Source organism: Ovis canadensis, chromosome 24, assembly GCF_042477335.2.
Source record: "Ovis canadensis isolate MfBH-ARS-UI-01 breed Bighorn chromosome 24, ARS-UI_OviCan_v2, whole genome shotgun sequence".
In the NCBI taxonomy this organism is placed as follows: domain Eukaryota; kingdom Metazoa; phylum Chordata; class Mammalia; order Artiodactyla; family Bovidae; genus Ovis; species Ovis canadensis.
The window spans coordinates 56,287,023-56,312,393 of NC_091268.1; the positions used below are offsets into that span (position 1 = coordinate 56,287,023).

Genomic DNA, 25,371 nt, shown 5'->3' on the forward strand with positions numbered 1-25,371 from the left:
CATGTATGGATGTGAGAGTTGGACTGTGAAGAAGGCTGAGCGCCGAAGAATTGATGCGTTTGAACTGTGGTGTTGGAGAAGACTCTTGAGAGTCCCTTGGACTACAAGGAGATCCAACCAGTCCATTCTGAAGGAGAACAGCCCTGGGATTTCTTCGGAAGGAATGATGCTAAAGCTGAAGCTCCAGTACTTTGGCCACCTCATGCGAAGAGTTGACTCATTGGAAAAGACCCTGATGCTGGGAGGGATTTGAGGCAGGAGAAGGGGACGACAGAGGATGAGATGGCTGGATGGCATCACGGACTCGATGGACATGGGTTTGGGTGGACTCTGGGCGTTGGTGATGGACAGGGAGGCCTGGCATGCTGTGGTTCATGGGGTCAGAAAGAATTAGTCACGACTGACCAACTGAGCTGAACTGAACTGATGCTGTTGTAAATGGAACTGTTTAGTTTCCTTGTCAGATGGGTCCCTGTCGGCGTATAGAAACAGCTCTTGGAGGTCCGGGCTTGCGGGTCTGCGTTGCCGTGTGGGACTTCCTCTTGCGCTGGGCGGGGGCTCCCCTCGGTTGCCGCGTGGGCTTCTCGTGGTAGCGTCTCGTCTGAGAGCCTGTTTCATTTTGTTTCTCTTCTTTCGGCACCCTTGTCTGGCTTTCATATCGGCAACGCTGGCCTTGTGAAATGAATTTGAATGTGTTCCCTTCTCTTTGATTTTTTGGATGAGTTCAAGCAGGACTGGTATTAATACTTTTTTAAATGGTAAAATTCGCCTGTGAAGCCCTGTAATCCTGGGCCTTTCTTTGTAGCAAGGGTTTTTTTTTCCCATTAATTCTCGTTACTCGTTACTGGTTTGCTAGGACCTTTTTTTCCTTAAGGTTTCCTGATCGTGTTTCTAGGAGTTTGTCCCTGCGCTGTCCAGCTTTCCGCTGTGGGGTGTTGACCGCAGCCGCCCTTCGGTCTCTCTGTTTCTGTGGCGTCCTTTGTCACGTCTCTGCCTTCATCTCTGATTTTATTTACTTGAGCTTTTTATCTTTTTCCTTAGTTCAGCGAGAAGTTTGTCAGTTTTGTTTATCTGTTAAAAAGACAGCTCCTGGTTTTGTTGACCTTTTCCATCTGGCCCCTGGATGGTTGTCTGAACCCACGTTCTCTGAGGGGATAACGGCTGAGCTGCTCCTTCACCTCGGGACACCCTCCGCCGGGTCGCTCCTCCAGGTCAAGAAGCCTTGGGGTTGGTCTCTGGTCTGGCCTCCCGCCCGCGGTGATGCCTCAGAGACAGAGGGCTGGTGAGGAGAGAGCTCTGGAGGACGGGGGCTGAAGCCTGGCCCTTGCCCAAGTTCCAGGGCGCTGGAGCTGTGGTCCCAGGCCCACTGCCTGCAGGGTGAGAACCCCGGCTGTCAGCAAGGGTGGACTGAGCCGGAACGGGGCCAGGCCCACCATGGACGTGCCCGCGGTGGTCCTGAGTGCATGGTGGGGCCCGGCTCGCTCCAGGCCTGGGAGACATTCGGTTCATCCGGGGCTGCCGAGGGGTGAAGGGCTCCATCCTGCGGCTGCCCTGGAGCTGCGGCTGCCTGCAGAGCCTGGTGCCAGGCCGAGCCCTGCACGCTGCTGCCCGCCCACTTACAGGCTGACGTGTCTGCGGCCTCAGGAAGCGCGGCGCACCCCTGCCTGCAGCCTGGCATCCACGAGGGCGGGGGGCGCCGTCTGCCCCGTGTTCGCTTCCTGGTGAAGGTGCGTCTGGGGTGCTGCCTGGATGTGCCCTTCAACTAGCATCTGTCTTTGCGATTTGTCACCATCCTCTGTGTGCAGTGAGCCGGAAGGCAGGGGCCTGAAGCTCCAGGCTCCTCCTGTCCCTGTGACCTTGGTCGTCGCCTGTCCGCCTGCACTGGGCAGCGTCCACGCTGGGTCAGGGGCAGTTCTCACTCGGAGATAAAAGCAGCCCCTAGTGGTCTGGTGCAGCCCTCCCCTGTGGTAGGCGGTGTGCAGGCCTGACGGCTCTGCTGTCACCGGACGCCTCCGGGTGACGGCCCCTGAGCTGGCCGTCTCCTCTGTCCACACACCTCCCCCATCAGCTCCGCTCCACACAGCGCAGCCAGAGGGAGGGTGTCCCCCGAGGACTCAGGGCGGCTGTGCCTTTCAGGAAGCGCCCTGGTCTGGGCCACATGAGGTGCCGTGGAGTCCCCGGATGGAGTCTCCATGCGGCCTGCTTTCTTCCCATGTCACCGCGCTGTGCCCCCGTGTAAGGCTCACCCTGTAGGGTTCCCCCCGTCAGCACCGCCTCGGCGTCCCCCCGGTTGCAGAGCGCGCCAGCTAGGCGACCACCAGTGCCTTGCTGCCCCAGGCGAGGAGCCGGCCAGGACAGTGAGGGCTCCTCCGGCCTCTGTGCCCATGTCCAGGCCCGGGCGTTGAAGCTGCGTGTGGCCTGCGGCCACCCTCGTCCTGCACCCCCGGGTCTCCCGAGTGGCCGAGATGGGGGTCTTGTGGCCTTGCCCCTCCCCGCAGCAGCCTCTGCACAGTGTCCCCTCCTGCGCATCCAGTCCCCAAGGCCCTGCCCAGGCCAAGGGCATGTGAGGACAGGAGCCGGTGTGGTGGGGGCCCATCTCCTACGTTTCCATCCCTCAGACCCGAGTTCTGGGGGGCCTGCCAGGAAACTGATGTTTGTGGGGTTTTGCTGAGGAGGGAGGGTCAACCTGGCGCCTGTGGCTTCATTCTGCCCCCACCCCAGTAGCCTTCCCGGAGCCCAGGGGCCAGAGCGGCCTGGTCCTGCCTCCTTGGCTCTGCTGGAGGCTATCCTGACGTCTCCCCGGCCCCTGGGCTGCTCTGAGGAAGGGCTGCAACCAGTGCTGGTGAGGGGCTTCCCCGCCGCCACCTACCCCCTGCCCAGCCTGCATCCAGCCTCTGTCCTGCCAGGCTTTGTCAGAGGCCTTCCCTCCTCCAGCCAAGGGCCTGGGGCACTCAGGGGCTCCGGCACTGGCGGACGCCGTGCTGTGCGTCCACTTGGCCCTCCCCGGGGCCCGTGACGTTCTGATCGCCTGCAGCGACGGCGCACGTCCTGCCTAGAATCCTCTGCTTGTGGTAGCAGAACCGCCTCCCTTTCTGCCCAGTTTGTCCTCCAGAGTGCTGGTGCCTGTGTATTTTAAAGCTACTTTCTCACTGAAGTGTGACGCACGCACACACACGGATCGCACGTCGGCACTGTCAGCTCGATAAGCGTCCCCAGGCAGAGCCCCCAGGGCCCCCCGTTGCCTGGCTCTCCAGGCCCCCAGAAAGATGGAGGGGCCCCTGCCAGCCCCACGCTGTGCCCCGCCCCCACCCCCTTCCTGTTGCCTTGGCGAATGCTGTGCTGGTCGGGGTCTGCCTCCTTGGGCATGGCCGGTCCCCTGGCCTCTTACCCGGGCACTGAACCTCCACCCTGCCCGGGTCCAGCCCCGGTGGATCCAGGGTAATTCGAAGGGGAGACGGAATCGGCGTCCTAGGAAAAAACTTATTTAATTACAGATATAAAGAGAGATTAGAAAGGAATAGTGTAGTGGAGAAAAAGAGGCTGAATAACTTGGTTTACATGGAATACCAATCACCACCTACGTAGGCCACGGGCGTCTTTCCGTTCTCCTGAAGGAGAGGAAGCATTGAGGCCTCCCCGGTCCGATCTTAGAAGCCCAGGCAAAATCAGCAGGCTTGGTGAGTGCCCACACTCCAGATGGGAATTCAGCCAGAAGGGCAAAGAAAGAACGACATGGGGGAATCAGTCTTTCCAGAAACTGATCCCATTTCTTTATTTTCGGGTTTGCTTATATACTTTTTGTTACACATAGGGATGAATACAGAGTCATGCGGGGTCAGCAGACCTGACCCTTGTCAAAATCAGGTGCTTCATATAAATGTATACAAAGGTCTTATGGGTTTTACAACATCTTCTGGCCATGAGGCCTGCTGACATTTTATGGCCCTTTCTGATAACGGTCAGTCAACCAGAAAACTTATTTTTTCCAGGGGTGATTTTTTTTCTTAAACCAAGCACCACCCTCCAAATAAAGTTGCATTCCTATAGGGTGAGGGTATAGTGGGTTACAGTCAAGAAAGGAATTTCATTAGCCTAAGGTTTAATATGATTGATCTTAAAGGTTAATACTTATTTCTCCTATATGCTAGTTATATTCATTATAAGGGTAGGGAATATGGAGATTTCGCAGCAAATATGGGCTCAACAAATGAAAAACCCTTCACCAATATAATTTCTAATCAACCCACTAATACTATACTAATAATTTTGTAACTTCTCAAAAGAGTCTATATTTAGAAAGTTTTAAAGCATCTCGTGCCTCTCATGGTTGGGAGGCTGTAAACAATCACGTGGCCGGACGAACCTGCTCAGGCAGGCTAGAGAACCTTCAGAGGAGTTTGTAAGTTGAAACACTCTCATCACGCCCAGGAATCTTTATTAACTGGAGCTGCAAGTTAACTCCTTCTCCGAGAGAAATGGTGATGGGGGAGAGCCTAAGTAGGCAGACTCTGGTTTTGGGGGTAGATGCTCGGGAACAGGGGGTTTCCTGAGGCTCGATCCCACCTTTGCGTATGCCGAAGCCTCCTTCCTCATGACCTTTGCGATGGGCAGAGTTCCTCACGCTGGCTCCCGGCACCACCCTGAATGCCCTCTCCTTCAGGCAGCTGCCCAGGGGTGGCCTCGGCAAGCTGTTATGTTACCACTGCCCCTCCTTCCAAATGGGGATTTCGGGGCTCCCCAGAAAGTGGCGGGGGCACAGAGACAGCAGGTGTGGTCCCTTGCTCCCCGGGAGGAGAAAGCCCACTGACCTTCCTTCTGTCTTGTCTTGAAGGCTCAGCTGTCACAGGCGCTGGAGGAGCTGGGAGGCCAGAAGCAAAGAGCGGACATGGTGAGTCTCGATGCTGTTGCCCAGTGGAGGCCTTTGTGGCCAAGGGGAGACCAGGGCCCTGCAGGCATAGCCGCAGGACCCTTGACCGACTTCTTCATCAGAGACACGGCTACCAGTGGTGAGGGGGGGCTTCATGGTTGAGTCCAGACTCCCCACCTGCTCCAGGCTGGGGTCCAGAGTGCCCCTTTCCCGAGGCCACGCTGCCCAGCAGCACGGACCCCACCCTGACCCTGCGGGGCGCCCCTCGCCGTGTGCGCACCGGGCCCTCCAGCCTCACGCGTCCTCTTTGTTTCTCTGCTGCCCCGGCTGTGGGCCTACTTCTGACGTCAGACCACGTCCGCTCTGTCACCCTCGCGGCCGGGAGCCCTCGCCTGGGCGCATGCAGACGTGGCCACATGACCCCGCTGGGCCTCGGCGCCCACGGGAGACAGCGTGGCCGTGAGCGTCCTCGTCCAGTGCGAACTGTGAGCCGCTCTGGCGCCTGGTCTGGCGATACCCCTGGGCACAGGCAGGCCCTGCGGCGGAACTGGCATGTGTTGTCCGGTTGCCGTGCCCAAGGCCGCTCGCCCGCTAGCTGGGGCGCCCCAGGAGGCTGCTGTGGGCGGGGCTCTGGGAGCTGCTGTGGGCGGGGCGCCCCTGGAGGCTCCTGTGGGCGGGGCGTCGGGAGCTGCTGTGGGTGGGGCACCAGGAGCTCCTGAGGGCTCTGGGGCTTCGGTCTGCAGTCGGAGTCCTGTCTCGGTGTTGGCGCAGCCAGGGGGCAGACACAGGTGGGGGTGAGGCGTCCTTGAACGCGCCTTGTGCCCCGCGGGCGGCCCCCCAGCTGTCGCCACCACTGCTGACCCTTCCTGTCAGGAGGGCTCCACCCGTGGGGGCCCAGGGGGTGTGGGGGGGGTCGCCCCGCCGAGGAGTCGAGGGTGGGGAGGCAAGCGGGATCAGGGAGCTGGGTTCAGAGGATGACACGGCGTCAGAGATGCAACGGGCACGGGGTCCGGAACCCGGACTCCCGGCCGGGAAGCACCCTGTGTGCTTACCCCTCTGGGTGGGCGTCGGTGCTCAGTGGCAGAGCCCAAGGCCGACCCCGCCTGGCTGCTCCAGCGCAGATGCCTGTCGGGGGTCGGGGTCGGCCCCACCTGAGGTGGAGAGGCTGTGCCCAGTGAGGGCCCAGTCCCGTGTGTGATGGACGCCATTGGACAGGACAGGGTGGCCTGGGGCCTGGGGGAGCATTTCCTGAGGAGGCAGATGACACGTCTGGACCCATGGAAGCGCCGATCGTGACCGTCGCCTCCGGGAGCTGGGAGGGTAGGCTCTGGTGACGGGGAGCGGGGCTCCCCGGGGCCTCCCCGCCTCCTGTACTTGCCCACTGACCTTGACTCTGGGGCTGGGCCCCGGTGGGGCGTCCTTGAAGACTGATGGCCCCTCCCACGAGGCCCTGGGGACGGCAGGTAGTGCTTCCTTGCTGGGGTTGAGCTAGAGAGTGCCCCAGGGCACAGTTGCCCTGAGAAACCGAGATGAAGCCTTGAGGGCTGCATGCTCACGTTGCCAGGCTGGGAAGCCTGCATGTCGCCCTTCCCCAGCCCCAAGCTGCCCTTCCCCAGCCCTGGGGCTTTGTTGGACGAGCTGGGTGCCCTCTCAGGAGGAGGGGGACAGGCCTGCTGTGCTTGCCCGCTGGGACAGCGGCCCTGCCTCGTGGGGACTGCAGGGCGGTGTGCTTCCTCCTCCTCTCAGCTCGTGCAGTTTCTGCACCTCGTGTGAAGCCTCCAGGGGCTTTGAAGTCCCTCCTCCACACCAGTCACTCTGGAGTTTGCTGGGGGTGGGCAGTCAGGCAGGGGTGTTATTGCATGTCTCCCGGGGCAAGTCTGGTGTCAGCTACGGTGGAGAGCCTCCTCTGGGCCTGGTGCCCCAAATTCAGTGCCAGGCCCTCCCCGGGGGACCTCTGGGGACCGCTCTCCAGGAAGCATGCTTCCCTGGTGGCTCAGATGGTAAAGCGTCTGCCTACAATGTGAAGACCCGGGTTCAATCCCTGGGTCAGGAAGTTCCCCTGGAGAAGGAAATTGCAACTTATTCTGGTATTCTTGCCTGGAAAATCCCATGGACAGAGGAGCCCAGTAGGCTACAGTCCATGGGGTCGCAAAGAGTCGGACACGACTGAGCGGCTTCACTTCGCTTCCAGGAAGCAGCTTGTCCCAACGGTGCTGACCCATCAGAGGTCATGGAGTGCACGGCCTGGCTCTTGTCTGAGCCCAGAGGTGCGGTGCTGGTGGCCCCCGCGTGCACACCCGGGGCGCTGCGGGCTCCTCTCGCTGGTCCTTTCAGGCTTGTTGTTGGATCTGGGCTGTCGCTGTCTCCTCAGAGAGGCTTTTAATCTCTGCCTTTGATTGTCCCATCTTTAGCTTATTTTGTGGTGTTTATTTCACTTCTCCCTTCTCTTTCCTTGTTAAAGGGAAAATGAGAAATGGCAGCGCCCAGGGACCTGAGGGCAGGAGCGTGCGAGCCTCTGTTCTCGCTCCCGACTGGGTCCAGAGGGCCCTGCAGCCCCCGAGGCTGGTGCAGGGTGGCAACCTGGGGCCTGACGCCCGTGGGCCAGTCCTCAGGGAGTGGATCGCCCAGGAAATGCTTGCGTTTGGTTACAGGGGGCTTTCTGGTCTGATGTAAACCCCCCAGGGGTGGAGGAGTAAGAGGCTGGAGCGGGGGCAGTGACCGGAGCGCATGCTGAGGCTGGGAGGCCACAGTCAGCCCGCCCTCCCACGCCAGTGCCGCAGGCCTTGGTCCTGCCCGTCTGTTGCTGCCGTGAGAGGGCGTGCTCCTCTGGGTCTGGGCGGCTAGTAGCCTGCGTCCAGGGGCCCTGACTGCACCCCTGCTCCTGCTCTCCCAGCCCCAGCTCCCTGACCTGCTGTTCTCCGGCCCAAAGTCAGCTCACTAGGCAAGAAGAGACGTTTGAGAAGAAATAAGCATCTTTAGGCAATGGCGGATGACAGCACAAAGACAGTTTGACTTTTTGTTAATAATCAGCAAATTCATGCCAGTTAGTATGTGTGAGTACCGTTCACGTTTCTTTCTTTAAATGCAATTAATATCCCGAGGAAAGGCGTCCCCCACTGTAGCTGTGTCTCTGACACGCCTCGCCCTGCTTAGCTTGGGAGGGCTGTGGCCGGAGGGGACTGGGCTGGACACCTGTGCTCGGGTCCGCGGCCCGCCTCCCAGGGCTCCTCCTGGAAGCGCTGCGCCCGGGCGGCCTGGCGACCCCCTCCGCCTCCTGCCGCCTGCCTCCTCCGCTCTGTCTCCAAGTGGGCGCAGTGGTCCAGGCTGTGAGCGCCCAGGCTTTGCCGTCCAGTGATCATGCTTTACAGCCGCCTCCGTTGCCCGTGCCCAGTGCAGCCAGGCAGGTTCCAGGGGCTCGCAGGCCTCCGGGGCTTTCCCTGCTCGGAAGCACCAGCGGTGCTCGCTCTGAGTCCTGGGGCTCGAGCACAGATCACACAGGTGGTGGGAGGGGGTTCGTAGCCCTGCCGGGCCGTGCCCACCCCCATGGACCTTGCTGACACTGCATCATTGTCGATTGCAATGCTCAGGGCAGTGAGTCACCGGGAGGGGGGTGAACCGCCATTGTTCACCACTCGCACCCCCGCCTGCGCCCCCCACCCGAACATCCGGCCTCATCACAGTCCTCCAGCAGAGCCAGCTGTCTTTCTGTAAATTATTAAAAGCACCTCCTGGTTCTGACCAGTGGTGAGTCATTTCACGTTCTGGATCTGTCCTGCTGTGACTGAAAAACGTCTGTCCTAGGTGGGCATGTCGGTAGGGCCCGTTGGTGGAGGAGACCACGGAGACCATGAGGAGCGGGCCTCCCCAGGCCTGGGCCCCTGCCCTGAGCCTCAGCGCCTGCTAAGAAACGCTGCTTTCTCAGGAACCTGGCCCAGAGGCGTGAATCCCCGCGTGCAGGCCCATGCCGCTTAGGCTCATGTAGGTCGAGCCAGACGGTGATTGAACCTGTGGCCTTGCGAGGTCCCTGCATCTCTGAGAGCCAGGCGGTGACGACAGGCAGAGGGCCAGGGTCCCGCTGGCCGGGCCTGGCGGAGCGCCCCCCATCTCTGCATGAGTGAAGCTCGAGCCGCTCTCGTGGGGCCTGCGTGGCTGCCATAGTCACAGTGCGACCTTGGGCCACTTTCCTTCTCTGCACTTTCTTAGCCGTCCTCCTGTCCTCTGCCCCGGCTGAGGCCTGGTGCTCGCTCACCAGGTCTCGGGTAGGCCTCCCTCTGGACTCCAGCTGGCAGATGGGTCCCCCCGGGAGGCGGCGGCTCCCTGCGGGTCTGTGCTGTAAGAGGTCTCTCTGTTAGCAAACGTACCGGCTCCAGAAATGGCCTTCCAGGGTGAAACGCAGCCTGGACACGTTCTCCAGCGGGGCTTCTTTTTATCCGAGGCAATGGTGTGTCCCAGCTCAGGTCAGCAGCTGGCTGAGCCATTGCTGACAGCCTGTGGCCTTTTGCACCTGGCGTGGCCCCCAGGCTGAGGCAGAATCGACAAGGGGGTTGTTCCAGACCCTCCCAGGACGCAACACTCCACCCCCCCGACCTGAGACCTTCCTGGGTGCTCGATGGGTCCAGGCTGAGCACCCCAGGCCCTTCGGCCAGGGTCCCCTCTGATCTCAGTGTCCTCTCGTCTCTGGGGGGCCTGGGGCCCTGCCCAGTGGAGCTCGGGAGGGAAGGCAGTGGCCTGGACCTCTGCAATGAGGGCCCTCAGGGGGCAGCTCTCTGTCTGTGGGGCTGGCCAGAGGCCGGGCTCCTTTGCTGAGACGTGTGTGACCCCTCAGGCTGGTGCTCACCAGCGGCCGCAGTAGTTAGACTTGCTTTTGGGGGAGGGGGGGCACGTCCTCGCCCCCACGCCGGTTGTTGCTTTGTGGGGTTGGGTACCACCCCTGGGCCCCAGCGGCACATCCTCTCGAATTAAACTGAAGTTCACAGGCTCTGTCTAAAGGTCGTGCCATACTAGTGAGCTCGCCTTGAGGACCGTTAGCGTCCAGTCTCCTCAAGGAGAGGGAGGGGGGTGTCACCAATGGGTCCAGGGCGGGGTAGCGCTCTGCTGGGGTGGTGATGCCTTCGGGGTGCTTGTCCAGCACCCGCAGACCCAGAGATGTCAGCCTGGCTGCAGGGAGCAGGCCTAGTCTCTCTCGTCCTTCTTCCTGTTCGGTCCTCGGCCCCGGGGGCTGGTCGGTTTGCTGGGTCCTCAGGAGCCCCTCCTCCCTGCCCCCCACGCACCCCGTGGGCTCTGGCTTCCCGGCCTCCCCACGCTCCTGTCTCTGCCCCTCCTCCAGCTTGTGCCGTGTCCTGGACACTCCCAGGCCGTGAGCTGGGCCAGCCTCAGGGCCCACCTCTCTGGGATCCTGAGCGTTGCTGCCCGCTGGTCAGTGTTTGCTCCTGGGGAGGCTCAGTCCCACCCAGGCCCTCAGTCTGTGACAGAAGCACCCTCTCCGGCTCTGGTGGGAGGAGGTGCGGGGAGCAGGGCTGCCCCCAGGTTCTGGACCTCGGGGCAACGCCGGGCCAGGTGGAGAGGCTCAGGGCTGTGAGCACCTGGTGCTCCGTGTCCCGGGGTGGAGCGTGGGCGAGGCAGGAGCAGGTCTCCAGGGACCGGCTTGGAGCTGGAGTTGCAGGCAGTTCCTGCCAGACAGCTCGGCCTCCTGGGGTCCTGTCCCTCCCCAGGTACTTCCAGAAAGGTCTGTCCTGGCCCTGTTCTCCCCCGATCTCCCTGGACCGCCAGGTGCCTCTTCCAGAAGGGGGCAGTGTGTTGTTGCTTCAGAGTCGCCCCCAGCAGAGACTTTGCTGTCAGCGACTGAGGCCAGGACTGGGGGCCCCGTGCCCGTTCCCTGCGTCCGGGTCCCGTGCTCTGTGCCTCAGCCCCCCACCCCCGGGTCAGCTGCATGCTGCTCCTCGTCTGTCGGGACCTCCCACCTCCCCTGGAGCCGCCTCTGACCGACCCTGCTGCAGAAGAGGCGGCACTTGCTGGAGGGGCCGCTGCGGCAGGCATCCTGAGCTGCCCAAAGGCCTTCGCCTCAGCCGGCCTGGGGGCTTCACGGGTGCTGTCCCCGGGGTCTTCCCCAGGGATGGAGCTGAGCGGGAGGGTGAGTCCGGCCCTGGCCGTTTCACCAGACCCCGAAGCGAGGCTGGCTTGCGAGACCCAGCGCCCTCTGGTAGCACGGGTTTCCCTGGTGGTCCCCTGGTTGAGAATCAGCTTGTGGTACAGGAAACACAGGTTCCATCCTGGTCTGGGGAGATCTCACAGGCCGTGGAGCCGCTCAGCCCGGAGCTGCGGCTGCTGAGCCCTTGCTCCCTGGAGCCCGTACCCCGCGAGGAGAGAAGCCTCCAAATGAGAAGCCCGCACACAGCAAAAAAGGCCTGGCCTAGCCAAAAATAAAAAATAAAACTTTCTAAAACTTAAAAAAATCCAAATGGAACTAGGACAAATAGCTTTCCTCTGATCACACTGTGATTAAATTTGAATTTAAAAGCACAACCAAAAGAAGAAATAGCACCTAATTCTTGAAAGGAAAAAACCAATAGAACAAGAGAGTCGGTCTTCATTCTTGGGTCTAAAATGGAGAAAATAGTCTTAATGGGAAGTCTTCCCTCCAGAGCCTGTGGGAAACAGCCAGACCAGCGCTGAGAAGAAAAGCCGCAGGTTTAAATATTTATGTCACTGAACAAGAAGGAGTGAATATGTGTGGATTAAACACCCAATCCAAGAACTTGGAAAAAGAAGACAGAATTAACCTTAGTAAAGAAGACAGAATTTGTAAAGATCAAAGCAGAAATTAATGAGAAAGTGAAAAATGGTAGAAATAACAAATCCAAATGCCTGTGCTTTGAAAACAAATCAGTAAAACATATTAATTATTCACAATCCTAGTAAAAAATTAATACAAACCATCACCACCCAAACTAAGAAATAAGAGCAGTTAGCTTGGACTTGCTGACTGGGCTGGGGCGGGTGAGGAGAGCATGTCCTTGGCACCGTAGGCTCTGGTCTGACCTGGACGAGGCTCCCCATGTGCAGCCACACACAGCCCTGGAGCTGGACACACGGGGTGAGCACTGCCCTGCATACGAGCCCCCCCTCTTCGGTGAGGAGGAGAGCTGGACGCACGCGTTACAGCGAACCCTGGAGAGAGAGTCACGAGGTCCGGGAGTCCTGCAAAAAGTTAGGGATTATGTCACAACTCTGTTTAAAGTGGAAACCTGAAAGAGATGAATCATTTTCTCCGAAAATATAACCCATGAATACTGACTCCAGAAGAGAGAAATTTCAAACAGACCAGTTACTACCAACTTGTAAAAAAAAGAAAACCCGCCACCTCTGTGGCCCCGCCAGCAAACAGGAAGACACAGAAAGGCATGAGACGGAGTGTGAGCCCCAGGGAAACCCTGCTGCAGCTCCAGTGCCATCCACACTGCCCAGGCTGCCCGGGCGCAGGGCAGGGAAGCGCGGGTCCTACGGATGCCAATTCCGCAGGGGCCCGCCTGTGCCGCGTGCGTCCACACGTGTCGGGAGGGGACGTGTGCAGGGCTTCTCCAGGATAGGCTGCTGCTCCCATCCTGGGCTGTCAGCTCACAGGACGTCTGCTCCACATTTGCTAAAAACCCGCCTGACGAAGTCCAACACTCAGTCTTAAGATCCCGTGATAACATACGGGTAATTTCTCAGCACGAATGTGTTCATTTCAAGCGAAAACTGACACGCTCGCTGTAAATAGGAAGATGCTAGATTAGTTCCACCGAAGCCACAAAGCGGTCAGCGGTGTCTGGTATTAGAACCGTAGCCTGGTGCTCTGGAGATTGCAGTGGTCACTGTTGGGCAGGAAGAGACACAGGGCCGGTACTGGGAAGGAGCAGGGACACGGCCGGGGCGAGCCGGTCGGCCAGCAGGCCTCACAGCCCACTCGAGACCCCACAAGGCGGTGGGCGGCAGAGCCAACCCACGGGAATTTGACAGAGCCTGTGTCTACAGATGACAAGTCAGACGACGAGGAAAACCTTCCCTCCGACTCCAGCAGCAGTAAGATGCGGGTGGACGCAGGAGCCGCGGGTCCTGACGGACAAGCCGGCTCCGCCCTGGGACGTGCCCCCGGTTCCTGAGAGCAGGCAGTTTGGGTTCTTTTTTTAAATTAAGGGGTGGGCGGGGCAGGAGATAGAGGGCCCAGGATTCTTGGGGACAGGACTTCGGAAGCTGACCCGGTTACAGACAGGAAGCCCCTCTCCCTGGGGGCGAGGAGCCTTTCTGCACCACAGCGAGGACGAGGACGGCTGGGCCCCGCCCTGAAGCCCAGCAGGACCCGTGGGGCCTTCCCGGTCCCCGCCTCTCATCCATGAAAGACCTTTAGCTCCCAGGCTGTCCCCCAGTTCTAAAGAGCAAGTTTAATCAGAAAAGCAAGAAAACGCAGGAACAGAGGGAAGCAGTCAAGCGAGACGGAACAGTGGCGAGTTCAGCTCTAGCAGGGAGTGCAGGGCCTTCAGCTCCTCCTCGAGGCAGTGGGCGACTTCCTGGCCCGAGTGCTGGTGGGTCTTGCAGACACTGAGACCCCTGCCAGCTCGAAGGCGTTTCCTTGGTGTGGCTCCCTGCATGTGGGCCCAAGGCCAGCTGGATGTAGAAGGTTGATGGTGTTGGTGCCCAAAATACCCCCCAGCTACTGCCTCACAGCAGAGCAGAAGAATGCCCGCAGGCCGCTCAGACACCCACAGCCCTCACTGCGATCCCTGAAAGCCACTGGGGGTTCGGGGCCTTTGGCTTGAGCAGCCCGAGCTCGCCCCCCTCCACTTGGGTCACTGCAGCCTGTGAGCGACTGACGGCCGCGCGTTGTCCGGTGACGACGTCAGATGGGACTGCAGGCAGACTTGCGGCTCTGGGACTCAGCCTGCAGGGGCGGCTCATGCCCAGGGGATCTGCGTGTCTGAGCTGCCGGACAGGAAGCAGGCCAGACGTTGGTTGGCAGGAGGGTGGCCGTCAGGGGCGGTTCCGGGAGCCGTGACGGTGAACTGGGCACTCTCTGTGTGTGGATCTGGAAATGTCTCTAAGTGTGCTACGTGAAAAAGATTAATGTACAGAACAAGGTTAGAATACTTGCAGAATAACGTTTCTATAAACAACAAATACGTTTTAAAGAAGGGAAGAACGTCAGCCTTGTAACTGGTAAATGCGTGAGCCAAGCCTGGGGGCTGCAGGCTGGGAGAGGAGCCGGGCAAAGCTGGGGGGAGGCTTCTCCACTGCCCCCGTCTGAGTGTGATTCCTGAGGCTGCACAGCGCCAGCGGGTTCCAGGACGAGGCGTGCAGTCCTCTGGCAGGGCCTCCCCCCTGTGCCCTGCTGCCAGATCAGCCCTTGCCTGCATGGAACAGGGACCAACCCAGACCAACTGCCGGGCCCACGTTCCCCCAGGGGGGACCCTTCCAGGTCCAGGGAAGTTTGTGTCCGCTGATCTGTTTGATCGTGACCGTGAAGGTGGGCACCGTTGGGACGGGGGGGGCTCCTGGGTGACCACCACTGGCCGCCAGGTAGGAGGTGCGGATGGCATCAGAGAGGAGGGGCTGGACACTCGGGGACAGCAGCGCATGGACAGCTTGGTTCCCAGGAGGAGCTTTGTCCAAGGCTCCAGCTTCTGAGCAGAGGTCTGGGGGGCCTCTGGACACGGTGGATGCCGCTGCCCCTGAACACGGCCGGGTGCTGCTCTGCCTGTGACGCCACGTGGCGCAGGCGTCATTGGTGCCGGCTAGTGAATCCGGCCATCGCCCTGACGAAGGGGCCACACCGAGGGCACCTCCCACCTCTGGAGGGGCTGCAGCTAGTGTGGCGGGCGCTGGGCGGTGTCCAGTGCCAGGAGAGGCGGAGGAGTTGCGTGTGGGCCTGCGTGGAACTCAGTTCCGCCGAGGCTGTTCTGGGAGCTGGTCCCCAGGGGGCTTGCGCTTGGTCTGCACTCCGGCGGGCAGGCTCAGGTCCCCTAGGCCCGCTGGCCCATTTAGGGGCGGGGTCTCCTCCAGGGACCTAATGGCTGATTGGGGCGTCACACAACTGGGTGTCTGGGGCCCAGGAATCCCTCAAGTCAGGTCACCCAAGGAGGCCCTCCCTCGGAGGACTAGCCTGGAGGGCTTGGTTCAAGAGGCAGCGCAGCAGGCATCAGCCCGGCCACAGACCCCGCGTTGGGGACGCTGCCTCACTCCCAGCCAGGGCCTGCTGCTGGCATGGACCCCACAAGGAGCCTTCCCGGCATCCCATGTCCCCTCAGGGGCTCGGTGGGGAGCTAAACAGGGTTAAGGTCCTCCCTGGGCGTCAGGACAGCCAGACCAGCAGGAGTCCCCGGGTGGGGCAGCGGGCCAAGAAGGGAGAAGGCCGATGGCCGGTGCCGGCCAGGAACAGCCAAGCTGGGTGACAGTGACCTGCATGCGGGGGACCGGGCTCACTGGGGTCCGGGATGGCAGGCCCTGGAGGTGGGCTAGGGAACAGCTGGAGGCCAGTGTGGGGACAGCGCTCCTGTGCCTGTGGCCGGCCACCTGGCCTGGGGCGTCCTTCCGCCTGCTGTCCCGTTGGAGCCCTCAGAGCCCAGGGCAGCTCTGGCCGAGCGCGCTGCCCCACCCCACGGGACGACTTGCCCCGCACCGCCCCTCGGGACGACTCGCCCCCCGCCCCGCCCCTGTCCCCCTTGGGTCCGCGGCTGGGTCTCCGCCCTGCTCTGCAGCCTCATCTTACCCCCACCCCCAGCACGTGTTACAGCATCTCACTTCCTCGTTGCCTTCCGCACAGTCTGTGCGACTTGACATCCTGTCGAGGACTCTGACGTCCAAAATAAATAATGGATCAGGACTATTAGGACCGATCAGAGCGCTGCCGCGCTGAAATACGTTCTTTCCGGCTGCTGGGTCCCCTTTCCCCAGATTCTGAGGTTTCCCCTCAACGTGACTGTGTCTCCATCCAAGGCTGTTGTGGAGACAAGAAGTAAAACACCGAAGCTGTGCTTCCGGGAGGCCTGGCAGCAGACGGGAGCTCAGAGAGGAGGGTCTTCTAACCTGCCCCCCACAGGGAAGTGGCTGCGCCCCCAGACTCCTGGGGCCCGTGGTCCAGGCTGATTTCTCACCTGTGTTTTCTGGGCCCCTGGTCCAGGCTGACCTCTCGCCCCGTGTCTCCCAGGCCCACAGTCCAGGCTGACGTCTTGCCCATGTCTCCCGGGCCCCTGGTCCAGGCTGACCTCTCGCCTGTGTCTCCTCACAGCTGGAGATGGAGCTGAAGATACTGAAGTCGCAGGCGGGCCCGGCTGAGCAGAGCTTCCTGTTCTCCAGGGAGGAGGTGAGCTCGCTCAGGTGCGTCTTGCCCTCCCCTGCCCTGTGCCCCCACCCCCGTGCCCGGCCCCCCTGTGCCCCCACCTCTGTGCCCCCCCCCATGCTGTCTTCACAAGTTTCCCCTCTCCGTCCCCCGCACTGGGTTGGCCGTTGCTCAGCGGCCTCCTCCTGCCCCGAGCCTGGCAGACAGCAGGGTGCCCCGCATGGCGCTCTCTGCAGGGACCTGACTCTGCTTCACCTGTGGGCGTGCGTGCGTGACGACAGGAGATGTCTCCTGCCTCCCCTGCCTCAGAGGAGGGCACAGCTGCAGAGGGACATGGGCCTTCGGCCACCACCCACGACCCGGGCAGAAGCAGAACCTGCCCCCACGGGCCTGGGCCTGGTGTGTGAACCACGGCGAGGGTGAAGCTGCCCCTGGACCCTGGTGCCCCCGGCTGAGGGCTCGGCCTGGAGGGGAGCTGTTGTGGGAGCCCTGCGTTTGATCACAGAGGCTTCTGCAGCCCCACGCCCCTCCCGACCAGGGCGGCTCTGCTGGGAGGAAGCCCATCGCCAGTCAGCAGGCCTCCTCTGCCTGCCTGCAGACACCACCGGGAGCACAGCTGCTGCAGCTGTGTTTGGGCCCCAGGCCTGCTGCCCCCCTGCTGCCCGCTGCAAGAACCAGGGGGCGTCCCAGCCAGGGCTGTGCGCAGCTACCACTCCTGCACTGACCCTGCGGCGGGCGGGAGGGGTGGCCTCCCCCAGAGCAGAGCCTCGGGCCCGGGGTCCTGGCCTGCCCCGCGCTGCTGTCCTGAGGACCGAGGGCCGTCTGCTGTCCAGGGTGCTGAAACGTCACAGCCACGCTGCCGAGTTTCTGGTGGCCTTTCAGCGTGGCGTCTCTCGCTCTCCAGCTCGTGGAAGGTCCCTCAGTGACTCATCGGTCATTTTCCCTCTTCCGTTTTCTCCGTTGTTTCTTTCTGAAGCTGTTGCTTAGATGTTGAACTTTCTGGATGCTTTCTGTTATAAAAACACTTTTGATGCTATTTTCTATCATTGGGCTTTACTTTCTATAAAATGTTCTCAAGTTAGACCGTTCGTCCTTTATTTCTGCTGTTATACTCTTAATTTCCTGAGAAATATTTTTTTTTGTAGCGTTGTTGTTCTTTGAGTATCCGTCATGTAAAATGTGTTCGCTAGCTCTTTGATGTCATAATGGGGCTTTCTGAAGTCTCCTTCAGCCCAGACCCCCTTCCCTTTATGCTGCTTTCTCCGTCAGCGTGGTGGCTTGGGGGAAGGCCTCCTGCTGACGCTGCGCCTGCGGTCCTGGCAGTCCTGGTGGTCCGCCTACAAGCAGGGGGCACCGACCCCCCCGGGCCTGCCTGGGCCTGACGGACTCTGCGGGAGGCTTCGCTAGGTCTACCGTGGCCGTTTCATGGGGAGCCCTCGTGTCTTCAGGGAAGAGCCCCGTCTGGAGGTGAGCTGCCGGCTTCCAGGTGCAGAGCCTCGGCAGGACCAGGCTTTGGCGTTTGTGGACACGGCCCTTCAGTGCCCTGCCAGCTGGGGCAGGTTGGCCCTCCAATGGGTGTCCCTCTGCTCCAAGACCTGCTCTCTTCTCTCTCAAGAAAATAAATCTCTGGTCTTCAGCGGGGGGTGAGGTCCTGCAGCTTGGTGCTTGACGTGTCCGGGATGCAGTAAAACCCACCCTACCTGGAGTTGGGATGAGACAAGACCATCGACAGACACCGGCGCCACGGCGGCTCAGGCGGGGAACTGCCTGATGAACAGTTACACATCCTCTTTAAACAAGTGATACATTTCAACAAAGAAATAAACATCATCATGGTTTTTTTTTTTTTTTTAAGAATCAAATGTAAATTATACTCCTGAAAAATACAATAACCAAAATACAAAACTCCCCAGGTACGCCCCACAGTAGACTGCCAGGCCAGTAGAAACCCCTCAGCAGAGCAGCAGGGAGACAGACTGCGCGCAGCCAGGAGCAGAGCCTCGGGGACCTGTGGTCGGGAGACAGGGCGGGGCCTTGAGTAGCTGGGGCCCCAGAGGGGAGAAGGGCGCTGAGGCGGAGAAGACGCCCTGAGAAGTGATGACTGCCCGTTTCCCAAATCTGGTGAAGGGCACGAAACTACAGGTTTAAGAAGCTCAGTGGACCCCTTACATCCTAAAACCCAAGAAACCTGCACCATGACATGTGCTGATCGACCTCCTGCAAATTAATCACAAAGGAAAAGTCTTGAAAGGCGCTGCAGAGAAACAGCATCGTCTGTGGGGACGAGGATCAGAGCGGCAGCGAGGTTTCATCTGAAACTGCAGAAACCAGAGGAGGCGCACAACACTTCTCAAGCTTCTGAGAGAAAAGAACCGTCAGCCAGTGGAAGCATTCTTCAGGGGTGAGAGAAAAATCAAGACACCCTCCGCCGGAGCGAAGCTCAGAGAATCTGTCACCGGCAGACCTGCCCTTAATGAGCGTCAGAGGAAGCTCCCGGGCAGGAAGGACACAGTGAGAGGGGAAAGCCTGGAAATCCCACGGGGAAGGGACGGCGGCACGGGCGGAAACGGGGGGAAGCGGCGGGGTGAAAGGCTGGCCTCGCGGCTCTGTGAGATCGTCCCCGAGGGTGGAAGCCTGGAGCGTCCCATGATGCTGGTGCTCGGCACACGTGGTGGCAGCCTCGAGCCCGCCTGATCTGACAGCAGGCAGGGGGCCTCAGCACCGGGAAGCCGCATCACGTATGCTCATCTCCATGCTTCCAGAGACAGTAAGAAATGCGCACAACGCCGTGTATCCAAAACGCTGCAGAATGAGATTCTAGAAAGCGGCCAAGGAACCCACAGGAAGGCAGAAGGGAGACAGAGGGAACGAACAGGGAACGTAAGTGAAGCCGCAGATGTAGTGATCGGGAAACAAGTTGCATTTAATGTGAACGATGCGAACACACTAACTACGAGGCAGATTGGCAGCGTGGATACACACACACAACCCGGTTACAAACACACAACCCGGATACACACACACAACCCGGATACAAACACACAACCCGGTTACAAACACACAACCCGGACACACACACACAACCCGGATACAAACACACAACCCGGTTACAAACACACAACCCGGATACAAACACACAACCCGGATACACACACACAACCCGGACACAAACACACAACCCGGACACAAACACACAACCCGGTTACAAACACACAACCCGGATACACGCACACAACCCGGATACACACACAACCCGGTTACACACAACCCGGATACACACACAACCCGGATACAAACACACAACCCGGATACACACACACAACCCGGTTACAAACACACAACCCGGATACACACACACAACCCGGATACAAACACACAACCCGGACACAAACACACAACCCGGACACACACACACAACCCGGATACACACACACAACCCGGATACACACACAACCCGGTTACACACAACCCGGATACACACACACAACCCGGATACACACACACAACCCGGATACAAACACACAACCCGGTTACAAACACACAACCCGGTTACAAACACACAACCCGGATACAAACACACAACCCGGTTACACACACACAACCCGGATACACACACACAACCCGGATACAAACACACAACCCGGTTACAAACACACAACCCGGATACAAACACACAACCCGGATACACACACACAACCCGGATACACACACAACCCGGTTACACACACACAACCCGGATACACACACACAATCCGGATACAAACACACAACCCGGATACACACACACAACCCGGTTACAAACACACAACCCGGATACACACACACAACCCGGATACACACACACAACCCGGTTACACACACACAACCCGGATACACACACACAACCCGGATACACACACAACCCGGTTACAAACACACAACCCGGACACACACACACAACCCGGATACACACACACAACCCGGATACACACACACAACCCGGTTACACACACACAACCCGGATACACACACACAACCCGGATACACACACAACCCGGTTACAAACACACAACCCGGACACACACACACAACCCGGATACACACACACAACCCGGATACAAACACACAACCCGGTTACAAACACACAACCCGGATACACACACACAACCCGGATACACACACACAACCCGGATACACACACAACCCGGTTACACACACACAACCCGGTTACACACACACAACCCGGATACACACACACAACCCGGATACACACACACAACCCGGTTACACACACACAACCCGGATACACACACACAACCCGGACACAAACACACAACCCGGTTACAAACACACAACCCGGATACAAACACACAACCCGGATACAAACACACAACCCGGACACAAACACACAACCCGGACACAAACATACAACCCGGTTACAAACACACAACCCGGATACACGCATACAACCCGGATACACACACAACCCGGTTACACACAACCCGGATACACACACACAACCCGGATACACACACACAACCCGGATACACACACACAACCCGGATACACACACACAACCCGGATACACACACACAACCCGGTTACAAACACACAACCCGGATACAAACACACAACCCGGACACAAACACACAACCCGGACACACACACACAACCCGGATACACACACACAACCCGGATACACACACAACCCGGTTACACACAACCCGGATACACACACACAACCCGGATACAAACACACAACCCGGATACAAACACACAACCCGGTTACAAACACACAACCCGGATACAAACACACAACCCGGATACACACACACAACCCGGATACACACACACAACCCGGATACACACACACAACCCGGATACACACACACAACCCGGATACACACACACAACCCGGTTACAAACACACAACCCGGATACAAACACACAACCCGGATACACACACACAACCCGGATACACACACAACCCGGTTACACACACACAACCCGGATACACACACACAACCCGGATACACACACACAACCCGGATACAAACACACAACCCGGTTACAAACACACAACCCGGATACACACACACAACCCGGATACACACACACAACCCGGATACACACACAACCCGGTTACACACACACAACCCGGTTACACACACACAACCCGGATACACACACAACCCGGTTACAAACACACAACCCGGATACAAACACACAACCCGGTTACAAACACACAACCCGGATACACACACAACCCGGTTACAAACACACAACCCGGATACACACACACAACCCGGATGCACACACACAACCCGGATACACACACACAACCCGGATATACACACAACCCAGTTACACACACACAACCCGGATACAAACACACAACCCGGTTACAAACACACAACCCGGTTACAAACACACAACCCGGATACACACACACAACCCGGTTACAAACACACAACCTGGATGCAAACACACAACCTGGTTACATGCCATCTGCAAGGCTCGCTTCAGCCGTGACAACATGGGTAGGTAGAAAGTGAAAGAACAAGAAATGATGTGCGGGGCACGCACGAGTGTTTTCAAAGTAGATGCGGCTTGTGCCGGTGGAACAGTGTCAGGTGAGATTCGGCGGACCAAAAGGGACCCTGTGAGAGGCTCCGTCTGCACAGAAGCGTAACTTCCAACTCACGAAGCTGAGTGATGAGCTGGGAGGAGGCGTGGGCAGATCCACCTGTGCGGTCAGGGCCTGGCATAGTGCCCCCAGGAGCAGCAAGACTGACCCGAAAAGCAACAGAGACGCGGAAGGGACTGAACAGGGCCCGGGCGACGTCCGCAGGAGGCACGGCGGGCAGACCGCACCCAGCTTGCGGAGCACGTCCCGGAGAGTCAGCTTCATCCCCCGTGTGTTCTGTGTCCAGAAGGAGCTCGATCCGGCAGTCAGTGCCAGGAGAACCCAGGGGAGTCTCCTGGCATTTGGAGATTAAACACACTGTTAAACAGCCCGTGTGTCAAAGAGGACGTCTCAAAGGAGAGAGAGAGACAGCCAAGTGATGGTGAAAACGGACCCCTGAGAGTCTGTGGTTCGGGCAGTGGGAGAGCAGGCAGACGTCTGGTTTATAATCCAGTCTCCAGACCTTGGAAAAAGAAGGGCACAGGGAGCCCAAAGCGAGCAGAAAGGAGGGGCTCGCAAAGAGCGAATTTAATGGAAGGAGAAAACCAGAAAATTACTGAAGCAAAAAGCCAGTCCTTTGAACATCAGTGAACCTCCAGCAAAGGTGACAAGTATGGAAGAGACACGGAGCGTCGGTGCTGGAAGGACGGGGAGCCTCTGCAGGCCCTCCCGCCGCTAGAGGGTGTGGGGGTGTCACGAGCAATTCACGCTCACAGAGTCGGCAGCTCGGGCACGATGGACTGCTTCCTCGAAAGCCAGGGACTCGCGCAGCTCGTCCGAGCTGAGCTGGATGGTCCGCGGCATCCTGTGTGTGTGGTGTGAGCACTCACTCATACCTGACTCTGTGACCCCAAGGACTGTAGCCCTCCCGGCTCCTCTGTCCGTGGGATTTTCCAGAGGATACTGGAGTGGGTTCCCATTTCCTCCTCCAGGGGATCTTCCCGACCCAGGGATTGAACTCACGTCTCCTGTGTCGGCAGGCGGACTCTTTACCACTGAGCCACCCGGGAAGCCCCCCTGCGTCATCCTACAAACGTTGAAACCTTGAATTCACGATTACAGTGCTTCCCCCAAAGGATGTTGCCAGGTCTGTGGCTTGTCTCTAGAGAACTGTAAACGTTGAGAGGATAAGTAGCATCAGCTTTACACAGTCTGTTTAGACAGTGGAGGAGGAGGTGGCCCGGCTTGTGGGGGGTCTCCAGAGGGACGTTGGTGAGCTCGTGGCAGTGGTGGCCGCGGGTGTGTGCACGCGTGGCGGCACCCGTGGGGCCTGTGCTCGTTGTCTTGACAGAGGCTCTGTGAAGAGGCCGTGGGCCGCCTCCTAAGTTTGTGCAGGTTCCTGTAATTCTTTCCTGAGGAGTGGGGGATTGAGACTCCAAGCTGCTTTCAGAAGTGACTACCTGTGACGCCGTTCCCGAGACCTTCTGGGCTGTTAGTGGTGGGAGCTTCTCGGCATTTCCATGGCTGGCCCAGGGCTTAGCTCTCTTGTGTCATTTACCACTGTGCTTACCGCTATGCTTACCGCTATGCTTCCAACTTCTAAGGTGCTTTGGGCACTGCCATTCCTGTTCTGTCTTTTCAGAAGCAGGCCTCACAAGAAGTCAGGAAGGTCTATGCTCTCACTTTAAAGAAATTTTGAGAGAGCTTGCACCTAAGTCTGAATGTAGAGGCCACCACCTTCACCTGACGTCTCCGGCGATTTTTCTGTGCACAAACGTTTCATGCACAGTGAAACCCGCACCATTTGAAGCCCGTCTCCCTGCTCTGTCTTGTGACACCTTCCTGTGTCTCTGCAGCCTTCCTGTAAACGCTAACGCATAGTTTGTCTCATGCTACAGTTGACTGCTCCCCTTTTAGAACTTGAGTTATTTCATGTTTTCAGCTGCTGAGAACAAGCTGTGATGAATATCTCTGCATGAACCATTGCCCGTGTTTTTACACACACACACACACACACGCGCGTGTTTTCTGGGTCTCAGAATTCCAATGGTACTTACATGTAGGATTCTGCTGCTTGTGGCTTTGAAACCAGGACACCCCCCCACTGCCCCCGTCAGCAGCTGTCGTAATCATTGCACCAAAACCGCTGACGTGCGCCCGGTGCTTTCTGTGGGTCAGGCTCTGCACCCTGGGCTTTCCCTTCAGTACCAGCCCTGAGGGATTTTAACGCCCGTGTCGTCGAGGTGCCCTCCGCATACAGCAGGGCGTGTCCCTGTCAGTGCCCAGCGTCTTGGGGCACCAGGTGGGGCTGTGGGCATCGCCCCCCAGAGGGCAGGTCTCGGACAGTGTCTTGCCTTTGGCGAAGCGCAAACACTGATCGGACTTCCCTGGTTGCTTAGTGCTGAAAAGCCCTCCAGCCAACGCAGGAGACATGGGCTCGATCCCTGAGTCAGGAAGATCCCCTGGAGAAGGGGATGGCAACCCACTCCAGTATCTTGCCTGGAAAAATCCCACAGACAGAGGAGCCTGGCGGGCTACAGTCCATGGCATCGTAGAGTCGGACGTGACCGAGCAGGCGCGCGCGCAGAGGGTACAGTGAAAGCTAGTCTGCCTTTCCTTATCAGCACGTTCCTTCAGATCTGAAGAACGCCAGTGATCAAATACTCCTCTTCCACCCACCCCCCCACCGGACACCACAGCCACACTTGCAGATGCGTGCCCCTGCTCACAATCACCACCCCGAGAAGCTACAGAACATACGCTAGGCGGCCTGCTGTCTTCCACTTCTGAAATTATTCTGTGCCTGTTGTTGTTCAGTCGCTTAGTCGTGTCCGACTCTGCAGCCCGTGAACTGCAGCGCGCCAGGCTTCCCTGCCCTTCACTGTCCCCTGGAGTTGGTTCACACTCTTGTCCATCGAGTCGGTGATGTCATCCAGCCATCTCATCCTCTGTCGCCCCCTTCTCCTCCTGCCCTCAATCTTCCCCAGCATCAGGATCTTCTCCAGTGAGTCGGCTCTTCTCATCAGGTGGCCAAAGTGTTGCAGCTTCAGCTTCAGCATCAGTCTTTCCAATGAGTATTTGGAAAAAGACAGATCGTCTTTTTCTTGGTGTACAGTCCCAGGCATTTCAATTACTTGCCCCTTGATCGGAGCGCAGACTGATGCGGCCGCTTCAAAGCCCCCTCCTGCCGTCAGCTTGTGATTGCCCCCACACGCCCACGGTCCTGCTGCAGCCTCTGAAGAGGCTGCCCTCTTCCCCACAGGTCCGTTCCTTTCTCAGTAATGTCCTGTAAATGCAGCCCTACAATTTTACTCTTTAGAGACCAGCGGCTTTCACTGAGCATAAGTGACATTCCTTCACGGTGTTGTCACCATGAAGTCCCTTATTTTCTGGTTACTGTAGCTTTCTACCAACTTTGGAAATCAGGAAGTACAAGTTTTCCCAATTTGTTCTTTTCCAAGGTTGTTTCAACTCCTCTGTTGTCTTAACCATTGTAAGTCTTCCTATCCATGAACATGGAATATCTCCTCATCCGTTTAGTTTTTCTTTAATTTCTTCCAGCAGCCTTTTGCAGTTTTCAGTATACAG

General features: G+C 58.7%; 1 protein-coding gene across 9 annotated transcripts in view; it reads left to right on the top strand.

The window, feature by feature from the left end:
* The window catches only part of MAD1L1 (mitotic arrest deficient 1 like 1), a 238,739-nt gene that overhangs the window by 145,815 nt on the left and 67,553 nt on the right, over positions 1-25,371 (top strand). For all 9 annotated transcript variants that reach the window (XM_069569617.1, XM_069569618.1, XM_069569619.1 and 6 more), the window contains 2 exons: positions 4,832-4,888; positions 16,128-16,216. In XM_069569617.1, coding sequence (XP_069425718.1) covers positions 4,832-4,888; positions 16,128-16,216 — 146 coding nt within the window. The remainder of the gene's footprint in view (positions 1-4,831; positions 4,889-16,127; positions 16,217-25,371) is intronic.